Source organism: Gambusia affinis, linkage group LG07 (genome assembly GCF_019740435.1).
Source record: "Gambusia affinis linkage group LG07, SWU_Gaff_1.0, whole genome shotgun sequence".
Lineage (NCBI taxonomy): Eukaryota > Metazoa > Chordata > Actinopteri > Cyprinodontiformes > Poeciliidae > Gambusia > Gambusia affinis.
In genome coordinates, this window is record NC_057874.1 from 11,517,824 (window position 1) to 11,532,212 (window position 14,389).

Consider the following 14,389-nt stretch of genomic DNA (forward strand, 5'->3'; position numbering starts at 1 on the left):
CATTGATTTGTAACTCAGTTAACGTTTAGAAAGCGTCTGAATCATTAATTGAGGGATAACTTTAAAAAGACGATGCGAATTTAATTGACTATTTTATCATTTAAGTTAGATAAAAATACAGTAAAATACTAAGCAAATCAATATCAGTTAAGCTATTACCATGTAAAAACTAGTTTCCTTTATGTTTGATCAAGATATCATGGTAAGCTTTGGGCTTAACTTTGGACATGACTAAACTTGATTACAAACTTTTGCAGCTGCTAAAGGGGGAAATAAGCGCTGCATCCTTGCTGACTACATTTCCCATAAAACACTGGGAGGAGGCGGGTTTTTCTTAGTGGGGTTCGCTCTTTTTAAAACAAGAGACAGACGAGCCTGGGAAGTTGGCAGAGGAAGAACGTGACTTGAAAAGAAAATGGATGTTTATACTTTTAGAATAGTGTCATGAAAAGCTCAAATGATACATCTGCTAGTTCATGTCCAATGATATTTCAGGAGGTAAGATTTAATCCTCCAACCTCTGGGTTGCCAGGTTGAACCCCTGCTTCATCCATCTTAGTCATTATGTTGTTTCCTGACTATAGTCCTGGTCAGAGGTCATGTTGGCACTAATTGCATGGCAGCCTTGTTTCTGTCACTCCGCCCCAGGGCAGCTGTGGGTACAATGCAGCTTACGTGTGAAAGTACTATGTACAGGCCATTTACCACTTACCATATTCCTCTGCATGTGTGAAGGACATTTGCCTGAAAAGACACACTGCAGTGTTTCCCAGCCCTGGTCCTCGAGGCACTCTGTCCTGCATGCTTGACATAGTTCCCTGCTTCTGCACCTGAATTCAATCAATGACTGATTAACAGGCTTTTGCTGAATGGCAATCATCTGAATCAGACGTGTTAAACATGAAGGACAGTGTGCCATGAGGGCTAGTACTGGGAGTCATTGGACTACTGATTTAATGACACATTCTGTTTGCACTGTGATGTGCAAATGTTGCAGTTTCAAGCAGAAGAAAAAATAAATAAATCTGATGTAGCAGGAGAGTTTAAGAGGTCTCAAGAATTTAAAATCAGCTCAAAATAGGTGAGAACATTAATAACAACTCCCAATATGCCCTCTAAGAAAGTTAAACATTAAAACAAGTTACAAGATGCTAAAGGAAATCACTAAAATCTTTAAATCAGGTTCTCATCACTGTTGATGTGAAAGTGCATGTGTGCATAATCAGAAAGTGACTTCACACGATTAACTTTCATGGGTTGCTTTCCAGGAAAACACACGAAAGCCATGACTGAAGTTTGCCGACAAGAGTTAAGACCAAGGCAATGATTGCTGGAACAATGTTCTTTAGAGACAGATGAGTCTAAATGTAATTGTTTGAACACCAGAGCGGAGGAGATGTTAAATATTAACAATGAATCATGGAATTGGAAGCGTCACAATATGGGAAAGCTTTGATAAACCAGGACATAACCAGTTCATAGAATCCACCATAAATACTACCATGTATGAAAGGGTGATTGTGGAAAGCTTGAGACCATCAGTAAGTTCTACTTCAGAAAATAAAGCAGAAGAACTGGACCCTTCATCATGGTACTTGGGAGCAAATGCACCAAGTACCATCTGAAAATGAGGATGAAAGTCAATGCAAAAGGTAGAGGTGGGTAGAGCAGCCAAACGTTGTACTAAAGCAAAAGTAGCACTACATCAACAAAAGTAAAAGTAAGAAGTAGTAATCTAAGAAATTACTCAAAAGTGAAAAGAAAATGAGATACAGGCTACTTGAGTATTTTATATATTAGTGGTTTCCCCATTGTTGGTTTATTATTTTGTTTGTATATCTTGTATTGTTTGTGCTAAGTAAATAAAATAACTTACCTTACCCAGTGTTTGATTGTTCCTGAATGACAATAATCATAATATGTCTTATTATTATGATACAAACACAACTACAATTGTTGTGTTTGTGTTGATGTCTGTCTAACAAAGACATTAAATGGTGGAGGGGGAAGCATAATCCTGAAGTAACCAAGATAAATAAGGACTAGACATTAATTTCAAAGAACAGAGCATTTCATTTCGCTTTCTAATGTTTTTCCAACGTGTAAAAGCTCGAGAGACTCCGCCTTGTCCTCACCCCGCCGCACACTGCGCTGGCGTCGAATTGGTGCGGATCCATTAGTTGTGTGTAGCTGCTGGGCTGGGGAGGTGACGCTGCTCGAGCTGACTCGCTCTTCTGTCGGTTTGAGGGGAACTTAACGGCGGCGACGGGTGTGGCTTCAAATGTGATAAATCTCTACGCGGGGAAAGAATGCGCACAGGCTTTACGGATTAGGGCGAATATTTACATTAGTCAGAGACAAAAAATCCACGGGAAAAGTGGCGAGGGTGTTTTCGGTAGCTTAACTGGCAGCGGGGGTTTCTGCGTGTGCTCGGTTTTGAACAGCTGGAGTACTTTTTTTTTTTTTTTCAAATGCTGAACTTCGTGGGCCGTTTTCTTGTCTTTGACCTGCTCTGATGATACGCTGCGAGGACTAGCAGAAAGTTCACCCAGAAAAGTTACTCAAGCCGTATTTTTGGACTAATAGGGAACAAATGTTGACTTACTGAGACATTAACTAACCTGTGTTTTGAGATTTTGCCCAGAAATCCCAGATTCGCGTCGTTTCACAGTCGCAGATGAACAGAATCCGTCACGTTTGTCGCTGAACACAAAAAAGGGAAGTCGTCTCTTACTCAACTTCGGCCCTTGTTTTTGCTTTAAACCCAGGGAGAGGGAGGATTTCGGACTGTTTCACTTGTTAAACTTCCCCTACCAAACAGCAGACCTGAAGCGCGCACTCGGAACCATGGGTTGTACTGTGAGTCAGGAAGATAAAGCCGCGGCCGAAAGGTCCAAAATGATTGACAAAAACCTGCGAGAAGATGGAGAGAAGGCGGCGAGAGAAGTGAAACTGCTGCTGCTGGGTGAGTACACTCTGTCACAACACTGACACGGACTTGCAAAATTGATTTGCAAGTTGTGAAACTGCGTGAAAAGTGCCCAGCAATAACAAAGTAAAAGGAAAAAAGCCTTGGAATGCTTGAAAAATGACGTTTTTGGCCCGACCCACCTCTGTAAAACTAGAGTTTATTAAGCAGTGCAGCCCAAGAAAGACAATCGCTTTTGTCGTTTTATGTTTCTTCTCGCCCCCAGTGTCACACATGCTTCAACACAAACATGAAAGCTCCTGTGTCAGTGCTTGGGGAAAGTTTAGAGTAGCAACATCACGGTACTTTTTACGGCTCTGTCCTTGAAAGCCAGTTTTACAGCATGTTCTATGTGGGCAATGCTGTGAGTTTACTGGAAAGTCTTGTTGTTATTAGGGTTTTTTTTTTATTGTAAGGTCAGTTTTCAGAGTGACCTCTCAGCTGTTTGACTAAAGAGGGAGGTCAGACTTGGCAGGGTCTGGTTGACAATGAGTGGGCTGGCGTTTGGATAGAGGATGAACAGCCCTGTCTGTTCCCAGGACAGACCAGACACACACATTACACACACGCAAAGGATTGAGAAAGACGTTTTCTATTTTTGCAAGCCTTTGTAATATCTTCAAAGTTATCTATTGTCTTTTTTTTTATTTTAATGACTTTTATAGCAGCAAACATGTTGCTTTTCTCCTTTAGTAACTAGGATTTTCTTGAGCTTTTGTTTTTCTGTGCTTTCTTAGTGATGACAGAGATACATGCTTATGTCATCACCTTGTTCCTTCTTTTTTTTTGAATATTTAAACTCACTCATTGGATCATTTAGTATGCTGCTTTTTCCTCCTCTCACTTTTTTTTGTTTATTTCATGAGGAAAAGGGCAAGCTGAGTTAAAACCCGATAAAGATCTTGTGCACAGAAAAATGTTAAGGCAAGGGATTCTTCAGATGTTGGGCTGAGACACTCATCAGGGCATATCAAATGTACAGATTCGAAACAAGTACAAATTTTCCGTCATACTGATTTTGTGTTTTAAAGTCATTTTGTTGAGATACCCCCAAAAAACCTTCAGTGTGTCGAGAAGGAAAGGTGTTGACAGACAGAATGGTAGAAAAGGTGTTCTCCAGAGTACCAAAATGGAAAATATTGTCATTTATAAAAATGTAATTCTCCAAATGTTATTTCAGCAGTAAGAATAATTGCTTTGTTTTCAATAAAAGCAGGTCATACATAACGTGATATGGAGAAGCTGTGGCAAGGTTATCATCCTGTGGGGATCTCGTGCTGTGCCCATGCCTGCTCTCCACATGAGGCTCATTTGCTAAAACTTCACGTCTCATTTCTAGGAAGTTGACCTGACTAAATGTTTTTGCATGGAGATTGACAGGAAGCAGATACGGCACGTTTATTGTCCGTTAACCCCTTTTTAGAATCCCCCATTTAGTTCCAAAAGTCAAACTTGTACAAAATAAATAGCCTAGTTATTGCATTTGGCATCCTCTAGCCATAACCATAATTCACCAGCCTCAATGTTGTTGCCCCAAAGCTGCTATTCGGGGGAAATGCCATTGCATGACAGAGATGGATAGCTGCAACCACTCTCCCTCGCTTTGTCAGCTGAAAGGTTGCATCTCAAGCTTACCCTCAAAGATCGAAGTCGATGTAGAAATCGGTGGGAATCGTACCGCAGACGGCTGCAGTATAGGATCCATGGTATATAGTGCAAACAGTAAGCATTAAAACCTCTTCAACTTTGTCACATTTTAGCAGAAACATAGATTTTAATGGAATTTATTGCGCTTACATATGATGGATTAACACTGGGTAGTGTATAGTTGTGAAGTGCAATAATTATACAACATTTTTCTTTTTTTTAATTAATTATTTTTTTTACAACAAAAATCGGAACTATTTGCATTGTGTTTTCATTCCTTTTTGAATTAGCACTATAAACACCAACATTTGCACATCAAGAGACTGACTTTATTTTTCATTCTCTATAAATCAGTTGGATTATTTTCTGGACTTTGACTCTGGCCATTCTAAGACAGGATTTCAGTGCACCTCCAGCAATTCGGGATTCATGGATTTATCAATTTGCAGATTTTATTTGGAAAAATAAAAGGCAAATTTTCTGAAAATGGTTTATTTGCAGGTTTGTTGCATCCAAAAGCAAATGCAGCTTGGGAAGCTGAACACCCATGCACAACTTTATGCACTTTTGGCTGGCATATAAAGTAGCTGATCTAGGAGCATATTAAGATATATTTGGTGTTTGAATTACTAAAATCCACAGCTATCAGCATTTCTAGAGGAAGTCTTAGTTATTTGCACGTCTAGCTGTATGTTTAAGGTTTTTTATCCTGCTGTAAGGTGAACTGTTTGGGGTCAACTCTGTTTCTCTTCTGTTATTGTTCTGCTATTAGCTAAATCCATCTAACTAGCTTCCCTTTCACTGCTAAAGAAGAACACTCCCTCACCATTATTCTGCCACCATCCATGTTCTTGGTTGGTCTTCTTCAATGTGAATTGAATTGACTACTTGGGCAGCCTCTGATGGCCATTGTTTGCACTGGATTTTACTTAGGAGTGTCGGAGTAAAGGAGGTGAACTCTAAATGCATATCAAATATGTTCTTAAACATTTTTTTTTTTGCATCTTTTCCTTCCACTTCTCCAATGTGCTCTGATTTATGTTGGTGTATCATCTTGGTGTTCAACTGGTTGGGGTTGAATTTGTGCACCAGACTTTGATTTAATGTAGGAATCAGTGCAGCTCATTTTGAAACGTTGACTCTCACAAATATATGTGTCTCTTTTTTTTGTTTGTTTTCTGACGGAACACAGATCATTGATCTTGGATCGATGGTGAACGCACACCACCTCTTCCTCTCTTGGCTCTCTGAAGAGGAGGCTGGGTTAAGTTGTGCCCTCGGACAGAGGGCTAATTACATACTCGGCTCTGTGGAGCAGGTCTTACATCAGTAATTACTGTCTACTTCACCGAGCGAGGGTTGGGGCAATTACAGGGGAGTTTGTGTCTTTTTTTTTTTTTGTGTAATTACAAAATCCTGTCTTCGCTTGTGAAGCTTGAACTAGGACATACACCTGGACTGTCCTTGAAAGGTTTCACTGTAAATGGTAAACGTAGAGTGCAGTTAAGGACAGGTGTATCAAAGGTGCACAAAGCAAGTTCAGATCACTTGTGTTAAGTGTTTAGTTTAACTATAGTTCTCGGTATTAAAGTTTTTTTGTTTTTGTTTTTATTATCCTCTCATAACTCTCAGGCTACAGAATGCAATAGCTTACAGCTGCAGCTGAAACAACACTCCTGCCCTGGGTGAAGGATGTGGGATAGAGGTGTTACATCCTTTAAGGAGTGTCACATCACTTATTTTCTAAGCGCTCTGGTACAATAGCATCCCCATAACCCCCATAGTCATTAAAGACTCCGAGTTGGGTTGCGGGGTTTCGGTTTAAGTGAAAGCCTCATTTCTTGCGTTTGCTGGCGGAAGCGGCGATGCTGGTTTTCAATCGGCTCTGGAGTTGTTGCGCCCTTCAGCAACTCACCGAATGCCTAATTGAAATGAAATGTTGCCCCCTCAATATACAAGTAAACTTAATTGGGGGTTTCCAAGGTAACTGCTCTGGCCTAATCTTCTTCACCCAAAAAAAGGGGTGGGTGGGTGGAGAGAAGGTGATGTGAGATTGTTTTGCCTTGTTTGTTGTCTCTCAGAAAAACAAAGCCATTAGTTAATGTGACCAGTGAGGAGTTCCTGCCGTCGAGGTTGGAGTCTTCATTAGCAGGAAGACGTCCAGCGTCTTGTTTGTTCTTAAAAGATCACTTAGGTTAATTTTACTCTGTTTTGGAAACAACAGGTGCACAATTCAGCCTAAGCTGGCGTAAATTCAAAGCACACCGCTCTCCCCACTCCTCACAGCCTCCGTAGGAAACGGACATTTTTGCTGTGAGGTGTGACAGACTGTGCTGTTATGTAAATACGTCTCTGTACCGACTGTATGCAAACAGGCCTCCTGCAGGCAGTGCAGTCCAGAAGCTTTTACCACGAATCTGTTAGCGCTGCACTGAACATGTCCTCAGTATGTTTACATATTACTGTACATGTGCAGGAAAACTCACTGGAATACGGGAGAAATTCTGGCTAGGTTCTTAAAATAGAAGGCGCTTATCGTAAAACAAGTGGAAGGATGGCACTGTTTTTATGACATGCTGTGTGTAATGTGCTACATATCAGTATCAGTTTATGGGCCATTCAGTGCTGCAGCCGTGGCCTCGGTTCTATGAAAACAGTTCTTGGAGGTTGCAGGTTGCATTTACATGCAATGCTGTAAATGCTAAAACCAGGAATGTTTTGCAAACAGGAGGCGTAACTTTCTTTTTGTCACTATGACTGTTGTTGCACTTACAAATAGAAATAACACATTTTGAGTTGTGACTTTGACATCAATGACACTGAAAACCACCAAAGTGAATTCAATACAATATTATTTTTCCCTCTTTTTTTTTAAACATAGTTGATTTTGCTATAGAATGGCAGAGTTAACCCCCCAAAAATTGGGCAGATTTTTAAAATTTGATTTCAACCGTTTTTCCTCATCTACACATGCTGCTGAACATTATTATTTTTGCTCAAGTTATTGTTTTGCATAGATAGTTGTATATAGCTGAACCGTTCTCATTTACAGGTATTTATTTTGAGCCTGGTGGTTTTTACTTGCTAAGACAGGTATTTAGATGCATATTTTGTACATTGATGAATAATTACAAAATCTAAATATGACATTTGGTTGCCAAATTCACGGTCCTGTCTTTGTGCAATGACAATAAAAATAAGTCAACGTTTAATTAAAATGTGCACATTCTTGGAATACCGAATGGTAAATTACCTCAGTTTACCAAAAACAAACCAAACCATGATTTTCTTTTGTTTACATGCGTACAAATATTGACTCTAGAAGTTGTGGATGTTCTCTACAACAGGAGAAATTGTTTATAAAAAAGACCCTTATTATTAGCCTGTTTTTCGTCTTGAACTAAGTTCAGTATTAAACTTTAGCAGCACATACAGTACAGTCCACCCTTCAGGCTTTCATGCGGTCATTTATTTACTGCAGACTGACCTGCTGAATGACTTCACAGGGTGACATGTTCTCCTGCGGTCAGACACTGAGCATCTCCCTCTTATTAAAGTCACAGGGAGAGCTTAAGTGGGTATCAGGTGTAGTCACCTCATTATAGAGGCTCCCCGTTTCTGCAATGGAAACCATTGTCCCTGACGTGTTGCTCAAGAATAAATATGTCTCCTCTCTTCAGAGGGTGCTCCTCAAGTGAGGAACTCTTTCTGCAGCTTCTCTATTTCAACAGAAACCCTGGCAATTCTGAAATTTCTCAAATGAGCTGTTGCTTTCTATATGTTTTTTTTTTTTTTTTTTGATGACTTGACCGTGTTTACTCAACAGTCTACACCACAGCACTGCCCAATTAGCTGCATGACGCACCGGTAGGCAGGGCCGTGAATGTGTCTGCGAAGAGGTTGAATATCCTGCAATTACAGCGAGAGCTCTGAAGATAAGACCGGCTCCTGCAGACTGCACGTCTCAGTGCAGGTCCACAGAGACTGAACGCTACACTATCCTTTCTGCTCTTAATATGGTGATATCTTAAACAAAAAAAAAAATAAAAATCACCACTGCCTTAATTCCCACCTCCACTCGTCAGTCCACATCCCTTCCTTCCTCCTGTTGTTTTAGAGACACTCCACAGCAGCACACGGGGTATATTCAGGGATTACATTTTAAGACTGAGGATGTCGGGTTCTTGCAAAGTTCTGACAGATTTCAAATGTTTAATAAGGTGCAGGAAACTCGGAATGACTGCACAACCTCCTCACCAAACATGATCTGATTTCTAGGATGAAAACTCTGGACTCTACTCTTGGAGTAACGCACACATTAGATTAATAAGTGGTAAGTGGACTCAGATTATATAGTGCTTTTCTAAAGGTTTATACTAGAGGCACATTCAAGCTCACAAACATGCAAACAGATATCCACCGATTGGTTGGCAACTAGGGGTTTACTACCTTGCCCAAGGACACATTGGAAGGGTTAGGAAGTAGGAGAATTTGACATTGCCCGGTCCTACTGCAGATAAAATGAAACAATTAAGAATACAAACCGAGTGAGGGCTCACGGCAAATATTCTTTAGCAAGGCAATGATTAAAAGTTCCCCACTTTCCTCCTGCTGACTGAATACTTTCCCACATGGCGGCCAGTCTTTGAACTTCTTCTCTAAATCCCAGAGAGGCCTGACATGCCAGACAGTGTGTTGGGTGTTAAAATGTAGCTTCATGAAACCATTAGCTTAAACAAGCCTAATCAATAAGTTTTTCTTTTTTATAATAATTGAAGCTATTTGGTATTATAGCACTTGGTCTTTGTATGTTCTTTCAAACAAGCCTTCTTGCAGCATCACTACATCAAGTTTTCTTCTTTCTTATGTTTTGAGCACCTTTTGGTCCAGTGGGACATCTGGAGGTTGGTTGTCACCAAGCACCCATGGAGTGAACCATTATCCCCGTTTCTGCCGTCATGCTGTCCATTTTCTTCTTTTTTCCGTCATGGGAAATGAGTTTGCTTCAATCTCCTCCATCCTCACAGGGTTATCTTGTCAGTATTCTGCTCTAGAGGGCCCATTGCTCCGGGGTTCCCTCAGGGCCGAGCCCACACGCTCTGCGTTGGGATTACACGTCAGGACAGCTAAAGTACACTTTGAAACAGGAAACGCTCGGCAGACGATTGGAACCCAATTTCCTGCTGTCATGAAGGGGATCAAAGTTTAACAGGTCTTTATGGGCCGTTAAGGTAGGAGGTATGAGAACATACTTCCTGTGGGTCGATGGAGGCTTGGGGTAGACCACAAAAGCCGACGTGATGCATGTTGTCAGCGCAGCACTGGTTTTAAGCAACATTTAGACATGACATTAAATTTTGGTATCGGTACCGATCAGTGCGCTCACTGTGATCCTGTTATTACAGATGCAATGCAACAACTGTAACAAAAAATTATTTTTGTGTCAGTACACACCCTACTAGAGTTACCACTCTCTCTTCAGAAGGTTTCTCTGTAAACACATTCAGGTCTGGGCTGTGTGGAAACATCAGCAATGCTCACCTACTGGTTTTCATGCCTTTTCTGACAACCTCAGCAGCTCTCTGGATGTGTTCCTCAGTTGGAGCAAAGCATCCTCAGCAATGTAGTATTGCCATCCAAAGACGCCTGCCACGCATTCTGTTAGTAAACTTAAAACTTTTCTAATTCAAATTTTCTGTTGATGCAAGTTATCTTGAGTAATAATACCAGCACAAACAATTGCTTCCCGTATCAGAGTTTGTTTGTAATGAGTTAACTCTCTAGTGCCTCTTTTGGGCTCCTTAAACTCTTCTTGGTGCACAGTTCTCTCTGGCTTTTTTAGTTTCACCATTTGTGATCAAGTCTGCAGACTCTGCCGGATGTGGTTGATATCATTTCCTGTTGCAGTCCTTCACCCACCAACCCCCATCCTCCTCCACTGTCACTTCCTCTTTTAGCTGGTTGCATGTAAAAGAAGTAAATGTAAGCCTTTTATTTGACTGGTAGAGGAAACCAGCACACCCATCCTGTGTCAGTTGTACGGTTCTGGCCCGCATGCAGCTGCCTAGAGAGAGAGAGCAACTTTTTTTCGTTTCTAATTTTTCTTTCGCAAGCGTCAAATATTAACACAGTATTTTTTGGCAAAGCTCATCTGCTAGTGTTCTGTTCCTCAAAAATCCTCACATTTTTTGACAACAAATATGTTGGATTTTCTTTTTAAGGATTTTACGTGCTTACACCAAGACACATACACTATGCGTAACTGTATAGCGGCTAAAAAATTACATAGTTTTCTCGCATCTTAAAAAAATAAATGTTAAATATTATGATGACGCTGCAACTGACTGGCGACCTGTCCAGGGTGAACCCCGCCTCTCGCCCGGAACGTTAGCTGGAGATAGACAACAGAACCTCCTGACCCCACTAAGGGACAAGGGTGTAAGAAAATGGATTGATTATGTTGATGAGGAAACAGAGCAGATCAGTGAGAGAGAAATTTGTGGAGCGATTCAAAACGATGTTATTTTAGCTACATACCAAACTTCAAAAATCTCAGAGAAATGTTCAATCTATCATTTCTAAGAAAAGAACACCAGCCTACACAAAGCAATAACCAGAAAAGCAGCTAAAAAGCCCATGGTAACTCTGGAGGAGCAGCAGAGATTCACAGCTCAGGTGGGAGAATTTGTTGACATGACAATAGTTATTGGTTGAGAGATCAACTTGATTCAGGGGGCAGATTACATCACGTTTTTCAGGTTTTTATTTGTAGAGTACTAAAAACTATCATTTGCCCCCTTTGAATAACTATGGACTACTTTTGTGTTGCTAAATTATATGAAATCCTATAAAATTAAGCTAGTTTTAGTGAAAGAAAACATTGAAAAAAGGGGGAGAATATATTTTAAATAAATTTTTTAGCAAGACATTGTAGGTTACATCATCATGAAGTCAGTGTTATTGTTTAGTTTCAGATTCATTGGTCAGTCAAGGTTTGTGCCACTTTCACATTTTAAAAAGTATTTGCTGTGATACTGCAGGAGAAATCATCAAAAACCTTGCCGATGTTGTCTAAGACTAAAATAGATATTTGGAAGAGGCATAACGTTTGATTTGCACTGTGGTGTGTTTTTGTTTCCATTCCAGTGGAGGAAAAATACAAAGCAGGAAGGAGCAAACTGTTGAATGGAAAAATGTGGGAGCGCATACTGGCTTGGGGCATGTGCATCTTGCGTGCACATGCATCTATCTTTGTATGCAAGATAGAAGACTTGTAGGCTTAGGTCACACACACACAAAAAAAAAACATCCAATTAAATAAATTGCGCAGTTTTTTGTTTATTTCCCAGGAGATGAAGGACAGTCGTAGCCAAAGAGTTTGAAGTGGGAAACGTGGACGGCAGCGGTGGAACCATTTACATCTTATTAGCATCAGGCTCGCGTTGTTTGCAATTTTAGCACTTGATGGGGATTTATTAGTTTTGCTTGTCAAAGCACGTTACTGTGTCTCCTTCCCACAGGGTCTGTGCATGTGGAGACACTACCATAACTGAACGCTTGTCTGTGTGTCTATTAAGAACCTCCGGTCTGAGTGGTTGCCCATATCACAGAAGCAAAATGAATTGTGAATGCGAAAACAACAGCGAGCCCATATTTAAACTGCAGGCATATCATCATCATCAGGAAATATGAAGCTGTGCTGCAAATATTGAAGTAGACGTTATTGTCTTCAAAGCCATATATTAATACTGTGTGTGTTCACTGAGATTTATAGGAGAACTTGCATGGTGTTTGACGCCACCGGCGTATGGACATTTATTTGATTATGGTATCTCATTAACTCGAGAGAGAGACCGACCAACAGAAATTGTTGACACATCTGTCTGTTTATGACAAATTTTGTTTGAAGAATGACACCCAGGGAGGATTTATGGAGAAAGGTAAAGGGGGGTAAAAGGTCTTTATCAGCCAAGCTATCACCTGAGGTTTCATCTTGAAGGGAGCTGCCACAGAAACACTGACTCAGCTGTTCACAGGCTCTCTTTACCGATCGGGATTATATCCTCTTGGAGGTTTTAAATTAAACCTGCTGGCAGTTTAGAGACCATTTCCATTTTGCTGCTTGGTGTACTTTAGGTCATGCATGCAAAGTGAGTCTCATGCTACTACAGCAGTCTTTTAGTCGATTGAATTTTTTTGTTTTTGTAGGGCTTACACTTAAAAACAGCATCTTAGGCTTATTTATTTTAAAGCTAAGTAACGCCCTGTTTTTTTTCCTCTTCTTTTTTTTTTTTTTTCCATGTGTTTGTACTAAGAACACACATCCCAGCATTAGCAGTGACTTGCAGATAGCTGTGGGAAATTCCCAGGAGCATTAGTATGTTGGTTCCTTTCATACATATTTACTTTCCTTGAATTGATTTCATCAGTTTAAGGCTATATGCTATAATAAGGCTCTTGCTGACGCATATTTTATTTTATTTTATTTTTTTTCCCCTTGAGTTCTGGGACACCAGGAGAGGAGGGATTCAATTCACCAGTAGGAAGACGCTTACTAGATATGAGGACATTTCTAGCTATTTGCTTTGGATTTGGATCTTTTGTTAAATGAGAAGCTCCACTTCAGGTCTTACTTTGGCATAGTGCAAACTAAATTATGTCCTGCTCTGCATATCTGGATATTTTTGCACTTTCCACTTAAAGAATTTAAATTGCAACAACTCCACCTCAGGCCAACAAAGCTTTGTTTGCTTTTCACTTTATTTCCATTCAGTACTCTCAGTCAGCCACAGTTTAGGAAAACTAATAAATGGAAAATAGTTGTGTCTCTCAACAATATTAGGAATTTCATGCTATAATCAGCTAAATGCTAAATTGATGCTTTTGCTTACAGTTGTGGTTATTTTACTCTAATGGGGAAAAAAATAATGGCAGCATGCCAACTATGTGTTAAGCGGCTTACTGGCCATTGACGGTGAGAGATGAAAAGCAGTTTGAAGATGCTCATCAATATTTAAATATGGATATTTAAACATTTAAATATGAATATTTAAACATTTGCAAGGGAGAGTAAATATGTATATTTAAATGTTGATAAAAATGGAGATTTAACTGAACCAGAGGTTTGAGCTGAAGAAAATACGGTAACCATAAAAGTTATAATTATCTTGTTTACAGTCCTTTACTCTGATTTTCAACCTTTGCACCTTTCAGAAAAAAGTTGCAGGTTGTAAAATGGGTTCAAAATGGCTGAATAATGACACAGAATTGTGACATTTTAACTGTGGCTTGAAATGCCAAATAAAAAGACAAATCACTCGGTGACTTGCTGCAGAGCGCTGCACTGCACTCAGAGCACGAGAAAGGAAAAAAATGGCTTCTTATTCTGTGAAAATTGTGGCTGCTGTGGTGTTGTATAGACCCACTCTGTGGTCTTTGGAAATGTGTAATAAAGAAAATCACATTGAAGGGATTCATTTTAGAACATTTAAGTCCATTTATCAATTTGACAGAGAAATTGGCTCTTATCTTTTCCAGCTGTTATGCTTTACTTTTATCAAATCACCAGGGTTTAATAGTTTAACTGAGGGTTCATGCTTAAAGGTAGTTCCCAGATTTCTCACAAAAATCTCTTGACATTTAACTTTAGCTTTCAGATTGAAAGAATCAGAACAATTGCTTGAAAAATGTCTGATCTTTAACCTAATCTGGTTAAAAAAAAACCTATTCTAGGTAGAACAACTTTGCCATTAATATATTATCAATATAGCTTTC

At 39.8% G+C, this 14,389-nt stretch overlaps 1 protein-coding gene across 1 annotated transcript in view; it reads left to right on the forward strand.

The window, feature by feature from the left end:
• Positions 1-2,157: 2,157 nt before the first annotated feature.
• Positions 2,158-14,389, forward strand: part of LOC122834681 (guanine nucleotide-binding protein G(i) subunit alpha-2-like) — a 48,495-nt gene continuing 36,263 nt past the window's right edge. Inside the window, exon 1 of the mRNA XM_044123351.1 lies at positions 2,158-2,965. Within this exon, the coding sequence (XP_043979286.1) occupies positions 2,848-2,965 (118 nt within the window). The 5' untranslated portion in view covers positions 2,158-2,847. The remainder of the gene's footprint in view (positions 2,966-14,389) is intronic.